This window comes from Crocodylus porosus, unplaced genomic scaffold (assembly GCF_001723895.1).
Source record: "Crocodylus porosus isolate Cpor-Errol unplaced genomic scaffold, CroPor_comp1, whole genome shotgun sequence".
NCBI classification, from domain to species: Eukaryota; Metazoa; Chordata; order Crocodylia; family Crocodylidae; genus Crocodylus; species Crocodylus porosus.
Window position 1 is genome coordinate 21,325,362 of NW_017728909.1, and position 7,615 is coordinate 21,332,976.

A 7,615-nucleotide genomic window follows, 5' to 3' on the forward strand; every position below is an offset into this window, starting at 1 on the left:
TCTCAATGCCCGTGGCCGGCCCTTGTTCCTGCCAGGCCGTGATTCCAGGGGTAATTCACAGCACCAGCGGCACCCGTGGGTCTCCACCCCGGGATGGAGGGTGACCCTGTACACGCTGCCCAGGGTTTCCAGTGCATGAGGCCAAGCCAGCTGGACACAGCTCCATCCCCCACGGCCTGGGGACCAGAGCAACCTGCCGGGAGCTCACCGGTGCCCCCAGCCCCAGGGTCAGAGGGGGCCAGCAAGAGCAGCCTTGCACCCAGGGCTCTTAGCAGGTCAGACTAGATCGCCTCAGTCAGTCTCCAGCTGGGACACCTGCAGAGCCCTTCTGGACGGCGCTACCCGGTTGCGTGTGCCCAGCGGCATGCAACACGTGGAAATAGCCTCCAGCAGAAGGGACTAGCTGCGTGTGTGCGCGCTCCCCCACTGCTGCTCAGGATGGGAGCCCTGCTCGTGCTGCCAGCCCCGGGGAGAGCTCCTCTTGCCCCCGGGCTGGAAGCCGGGGTCCGTTTTGTAGAGCGACGGTGACCAGCGATTCTCAGCCGGGCTGACAGGGCACTCAGGAGGGTGCCTTGAGGCGTGAGGAGATAAGCAAATAAGCTCAGCCAGGCTCAGACTTGTCCCTGCCGGGAGGGTCCCCCTGCCCTGCCCAGCCCCTGGGTGAGGAGGGCAGCACCGGAAGATATCCATTAGCTTTTGAACGGGGAGCCGTGCCTCCTACCCCTCCCCGGCTGGCCGAGAGCTGGCCCTTGCACACCTGATTCGGGGGAACCGGCAGCCCTGGAGACCAGGAGCGTCCTCTCGCGCTTGCTGCCTGCCCCCCGGGCTGCGTGGAAAGGCAAGGAGCAGGCGGGTGCACGGCTAACGCGGTCTCCTCTCTGTGTCCCGGCAGCGCCGCCGAAGGAGCCCGTGCTGATGTGCCGCTCCAACAACTACCCCAAGCGTTTCTACTGCAGCTGGCACCTGCCCAGCCCCACCTACGTCCCCAACACCTTCAACATCTCCGTCATGTGAGTGCCCGGCTGCGGGGCCCTTGGCAGGCATCGGGTCGGGGGGGCACGTCTGGAGTCGTCCCCTTCAGTCTGGCTGATCCCAGGGCCGCGGCCTCCCTGCCGGCTGCTCCAGGGGACGGGGGGGAAGAAGGCAGCAAAGGAGCTGAGCAACCTCTCACCCCAAAAGGAGGCTTGTAGGCTGGGGACCCAGATGGGCTCCCAGCTGTCACCCCAGGGACAGCACCGCAGGGGAGTAGGGGACTAGGGAGGAAGACGGGGCAGGGGTCTGCATGAGGCTGCTGAGAAGCAGTGGGTTGATTAGCTCTCCAGAGCTGCAGGCTGGGCATTGAGGCCAGCCTGCCCTGACCGGGCCATGTGTCCCCAGTCGCCCAGGTAATGCCCATTGCTTCTTGTGTTTCTGGCAGACACGGCACCAGAGAGATGGTCTGTGAGAAAGAGGCTGTGCCCAAGAACAGGTGTCACATCCGCTACCTGCAGCTCTTCTCCACGGTGAAATACAAGGTGACCTTGACCGTCACGAACGCGCTGGGCAGGAACTCCACCACCATCACCTTCGACGAGTTCGCCATAGGTAATTTCCACGGCAGGCACTTGCTGAGCTTGTTGGGGACCTGGCAGCGTGGTAGTGCCAGGGAAAGGTGCCAGCGTGGGAGCTGGGGAGTAGAGGCCCCTGGCTGTCCACGGGAAGAGCCGGTCCCCCACCCCCATGGCCTGCCAAAGCATTTCACCTTGCACAAACACAGAGCAAGGCAAGATGCAGCCCCATGCCAGCTGCCCCCAGCCCCAACCCCTTCTGCTTGCCAGCCCTCATGCACCCAAGTTGCACAACTAGCAGACAAACTGAAGTGACTCCGCTCCGAAGCAGGGGCTCAGACACCTCTTGGCGGGGGGAGATGCTCATGGGAGTCCTGTTGGGCCCATGAGGCTGGCAGCGGCTCATGTCCCTAGCAGCCATCCTGATCGTGGAGAAAAAAGATCCTGCCGCAAAGGGGTGGAGGCCAGGAGGGATTCACTATCTGCACCAGATTGCATATAGGTTGGGATGCACTCCCATAAAGCAGTGATCCTCAACCAGTGTGCTGAGGTTAGCAGTGTGAAGGGGTCAACATGGTTCATGAGACAAACTCAGAGATTTTAAATGGGAACCCATCATGATAAAATCACTCTGATGTGCTGTGGGCTTGCTGAGTTCTTTACAGCAGAAAAATTTCTCTATTACAATATTTCCATAGTTGAAAACAGAGTGAAATCTAAGAGCTGGCATTTTCTGAGGGGTGTCTTGAGTCTATCGAGGGGTGCCTTGAATCTACTGAGGGTGTCTTGCATCTATCCAGGAGTGTTTGAGTCTAGAGAGGGTGCCTTGAGTCTAGAGAGGGGTGCCTTGAGTCTATTCATGGTGCCTTGGGTCTATCAGGGTTGTCTTGAGTATATCAAGGGGTGCCTTGAGTCTATTGAGGATGCATTGAGTCTATCAAGGGTTGCCTTAAATCTGTTGATGGTGCCTTGAGTCTATCAGGGGTGCCTTGAGTCTATAGAGGGGTATCTTGAGTCCATCAAGCTGTGCCTTGAGTCTATCTAGGGTTGCCTTGAGTCTATTGAAGGATGCCTTGAGTCTATCGAGGGGTGGATTGAGTCTATTAAGGGTTGCCTTAAATCTGTTGATGGTGCCTTGAGTCAATCAAGGGTGCCTTGAGTCTATAGAGGGGTGTCTTGAGTCCATCGAGCTGTGCCTTGAGTCTATCTAGGGTTGCCTTGAGTCTATTGAAGGATGCCTTGAGTCTATCAAGGGTGCTTTGAGTCTATCAAGAGATTCCTTGGGTCTATCAAGGATGTGTTTAGTCTATTGAGGGTGCTTTGAGTCTATCTCGGGTTCCTTTGAGTCTACTGAGAGGATGTCTTGAGTCTGTCAAGTGTGCCATGAGTCTGTCAAGGGGTACCTTGAGGCTACAAAGGTGAGAACCACTGCCCTACAGCAATGAAAGATATTTAGTCATGAAGCCAGGCAAGGTAGAGGCACACCTTGCAGGCTACCCAAATCAGAGACGCAGAAGCTTTTGTGAGGAAGAGCTGACTGTATCCGATGCCATGGGATGGATCACAAAGCCAAGTGACATGTAAAGCAGCGCGGCAGGAGCTTGCTGGCCTCTGAAGCTGGGTGCTTTAGTCTTCACAACCACTGAGGTCTCATAGGAGAGGAAACAGCCCATATAAACACAGCAGACAAGCAAAAGCTGCTGGGATTACATAGGGTTTGCTTTGCAGTCGCCTGGGCAGGCCCCAGCCTATGGGGGGACCTGGGGTGGGGTTGTCTGAAGACTCACCGTCAAGACAGTATGTACCCCAGACAGCTCAGAGGCGTCGCGTAACCCGAAATACAAAGCCGCCGGAGAAGGAGGGGTTTTGCTGAGGTGCCAGGCAGAGACGGGAAGGACCGGCCACGCGCCTCTTGCTGCGTGATGGATCCTTCTCGTCGGTGCTGACCAAGGATAAGCATCTCGCAGAGGCCCCCGTGCTGGGCACAGCGATAAGACCCGCAGCGGGTGCAATCTTGCAGTTCTCGAGCATCCTTTGTGCAAAGCCCTTGGCAGCCTGGAGGGAAACAACTTCACAGCGTTATCAGGCTCTCCGCTGGGCTTTGATCCTTCCCTTTCAGGTCTGGAAGAGCCGGAGCTGAATCTAGAGGCTTTGTCAGACCCTCCTGGAGTGAGCAATTAGGGGGAAACCATCCCAAAGCAAGGGACAGGGGTAATTGTGCACTGGGTCCTGGACAAAGCCAGGACATGAGACCGGCTTTGCTTCACTTTCCATCCAGGTCCAGTGTGAGTTTGCAGGGCAGCCTCAGGGAAGGGGATATTTTTCTTACCGAAAGAAGCTAGTGCATTCTTCTAAAAAAAAAAGAGAGAAAGCAAAGCCCAGAAACATGTGGAGCAGGCTCATTTAGGCTGGTTTCACAAAGTCATTAGCAATTATGGAAAGATCACAGCAAGGAACTGCTCCCCACTGAAGTGCAACCAGTGTTCAGTCCCCCTCCAGCTTGATGTAGCGTGTGCGAATGCATGTGCATGTGACAGCGAGATAACCGAGCAAACCGCACGCGTAATATAAGCATGTGTGACTCGAAGATATCAAGAGAGCTGTTCTTGCTCAGGACAAGGATGGCTTCAACCCCTTTGTCCTGACAGAAGAGGTTGATTCCCAGCAGCGAGAGCAGCCGTGAGCAATACAGGCCTGCAAGAGTCCCTGTGCAATATGAATTTGCACAGCGCTAAGGCCGCGCGGTCCCAGTCCATGCTGTAACTGGGACGAGTTTCCCAGGAACCTGGAGGATCCTTTGAAGCCTTTGAATAAAACTTGGCTGCCTTTGCATGAGAGGCACCTCTTAAACCTCCTGCTCCTCTACGAGTTACGGGACTCAGGGCAGCAATCAACCCCTGCTGTGTTCTCCGAGGTCAGTACATTTGCTCATCAAGAAGCTCTGGACACCTGAAAAGCGTCTCCCCCCCCCGCCCCCCGCCCCAGCTTGGGAATCTGACCCCAGGCCCTTGCTGGCTCGAGAGAGTCGGGAACATCTGGTGCCACTCCTCGTGCCGAGCAGGAATCCTCCCGTCCTCCGTCGAACACACAGTAGCCACCCACCCCGGATACCTGGGCTCCAGCCAGCTACCGCCCAAGTTCACGGGGCAGCTAGCCAAAGGCTGAGTGCAAGCCCGTCTCAGGGCAGCTGACTTTCCAGACCCTGCACCATCTGGATTCAGGCAGGGCACAGAGCTGAAACTGCTGTAGCAAGAGCTGGCCGTGCCCCGGTCGAGAGGCCGGATGCGTCGGGGATTACATAGGGACTGTCCCGCAGTTGTGCGGGTCGGACTAGATCAGAGAGTCGGAGGCTATGAGGGTGGGAAGGGAGCTCACATCGAGTCCAGCCCCTTGCACCAAGCAGGACCGGCCCCAACTGCATCATCCCTAGGCTTGGTCTACCTGGGTCTTAGATAACCCTGGAGGTCCCTTTGCAACCCCACGATTCTCTGGTTTTCCTGGGCCTTTCTCCTCTGTTGGCCCTGAGCTGCAGCCAAGAAAGGTGGCTAGTGTCTGGGACAACATGCTACCGCAGTTTGGCGTCCTTCCACGGACTCGTAAAATCATAGACTCGTGGAGAAGCGGGGCTGGCAGGGAGCTGCAGAAATCACATCCAGTCCAGCCTCCGCCTGAGGCAGGATCAGCCCTGTGCAAACCTGCCCACACTCATCCACCATGTCAACTGGACAGGAAACTACCGGCAACCCTGGCACAGCACCAGACATCACACCCGAACCTGCCGTGGGTCAAGCAGGGGGACCGCGACAGCCGACGGCCTGCTTTTATACGAGGTAGTGCAGAGATGCTCCAGAGACCCCAGGCGGGGCCGTGCCCCGGCTGCAGAGGAAGGCAAAGCCCCCAGTCTGGGATGGAGCGTGTCCCGATGCAGAGCAGCCCAGTGAGACGCTGCAGGGCATGTCGTGGATCTACCTTCTCCAACAGTGATTCCTGGGAGATCATGCCATCTTCTCTGAAGCAAGACCAGGTCCTGCCTCCCCAGTGATGGGGGCAGCTCTCAGTCAGGATGTTTAAGGTACCACTGGGAAGGGCCCTGATAATGCAGTGAAGAGCACAGCGTAAGAAGAGCCGGGACAGAGCTGAATCTCTTGGCAGATGCGTCCATCCTTCTGCTCTGAAGAGCCACCCAGTCTAAGAAGCTGTGAAATTTGCCTTTCCAGGGTTTGGCAGCTGCAGGAAGATGCAGAGATGAGTGAGTTTCATGGTGGGGTTCGGCGACGCTGGTGCAGCTTGGCACTTGCCCTTCAGTGCGGGAGTAACCCCATCGAATCCTAACCGCGATTGCTTCTGCTGTCCGGCTGTGCCTGGTCTGCCTTGGTCACCTCCCTTCCCTGCTGGCAGTGTAATGTAGATGAAGCGCCTGCACCACCGCCTGTAGTTGAAGTCCAAGGCAGCATTTCAAGCTTGACCTTTATAGCTTTGGTCGGTTCGAAGGGCCCCTGCTGCTCTAGTCCTGGCCAGCTCCTTGTGCATTAGCACGTGTTAAGCCATGCAAGCGAGCCCCTCTGTCCACACAGCCGGGAGGCTGAGCCTAACAGACATAGCTTCAGGTGTGCACGGCGCTCATCCGCAGCGGTGCAGAGCACAGGATGGGAAAGCGGGGTAAACCCCTGCGCAGTTCCCCTCAGCAACTACCGGCCCCTCAGTGAGCCGGCCCGTGGACGTCTGCGCAGACGCCGCCTGAGCCGGCATCTGGCAGGATCTCTGCTGGGATTAGATGGGAGCTGAATTAGCATTAAGCCCCCCTGGTAGTGCTCATTTCTTTTAAAAGAAAAAAATCAAACACTGCTGGGCAAAGCCACAATCCTCTATCCCTCCTCAAGAGGTCTAAGTACCTGAGCGCTGTCTACACTAAGGCCCCCGCGGGCGTGCATCTGTTGGGCATCCCGGTCCCGGAAAATTCAGGTGGAAACACAGCCGGTGGCAAATGCAGAAGCAGGCTGAGGTTAGCGGCTCTTCCTCGGGCCAGATGCTCGGCCATGCACACGGGATGGGGTGGGGGGCGAGAAGATGGCTTTCCCAGCTCCCTGTGACCTGACTTGAACCGAATCTCAGCAGAGCGTGGAAGAGGTCTGTCACTGGTTTCCTTATTAGACCACCCAGCCATTGGGCTCGTCTGAACGGAAGGACCCCCGGGAAGACCTCACCTCCCTGGGCCCGGCTTCCTCCCCCCCTCCCTGCATGCTGGATCCTCCTCCGGGAAATCCTTTCCCCGGCCGCTCGGAAGACCAGCTCTAATTGAGTGGAAAATGACTGGTGCATTGCTTTGATATCCTCGGCGGATGCCTCCCTCGCGGGCCTGCGGCAGCGGTTATTAGCAGCCAGCTGTGAGGAGCCGCTGCGGCCTTGCCGTCCCGAACGACTGGCTGGAGGATGTTTGCAAACCCGACCCAGGAGCCGTCGGGGCTCTGAGCTGCCTGCTCCCCCTCTCCTGCCTGGAAACGGTCCTTTCCATTATGCCTTCTGCAAAGGTTAATACAGGTAGAGAGAAGAGCCGGGAGGAGGGCGACGTGGAAGTGCCACGTGCTGGCAACCCCAGCGCTGCTTGCCCCAGAGGGCTGGGCGTTTGGGACCAGGGGGTCTGGAAGCAGAAGGAGAAGGGGTTGGAGAAGCCTGGAGTGTGGACAGCTTTGCAAGTGGGGAGCGCAATGCAGAGCAGGGATGCAGACGAGGAGAGCACGAGATGAGGGTGGGAGCTATGCCTCCGGGCATAAGCTCTTCCAGGCTCTCTGGGTCTCAAGCAGGTGGTGCTGGCTGCTCTCAGAGGCCGGATACCGGGGTAGACGGACCTGGCTGTATCTGCATCCCCGTGGGACAGCTGGAGCGGAGTACAAAGGGAAGAAATTCCCATTCCCCCCTGCCTGCTGAAGACCTGAATCAGCGGCTTCACGTTGCAGCCCGTAGCGTCCGGGCAGACTTTCCAAGCCGGGCGGCACGTGCGGGGAGTCCGCGTCGACCTTGACGGTGACTTGGCCTGGAGGAGAAGGGAGGAAACCCAAGAGCAGGCCAAG

General features: G+C 57.8%; 1 protein-coding gene across 1 annotated transcript in view; it reads left to right on the forward strand.

Moving 5' to 3' along the window:
* The window catches only part of CNTFR (ciliary neurotrophic factor receptor), a 260,349-nt gene that overhangs the window by 218,399 nt on the left and 34,335 nt on the right, over window positions 1-7,615 (forward strand). Inside the window, exons 5-6 of the mRNA XM_019531876.1 lie at window positions 893-1,010; window positions 1,418-1,584. Of these exons, the coding sequence (XP_019387421.1) occupies window positions 893-1,010; window positions 1,418-1,584 (285 nt within the window). The remainder of the gene's footprint in view (window positions 1-892; window positions 1,011-1,417; window positions 1,585-7,615) is intronic.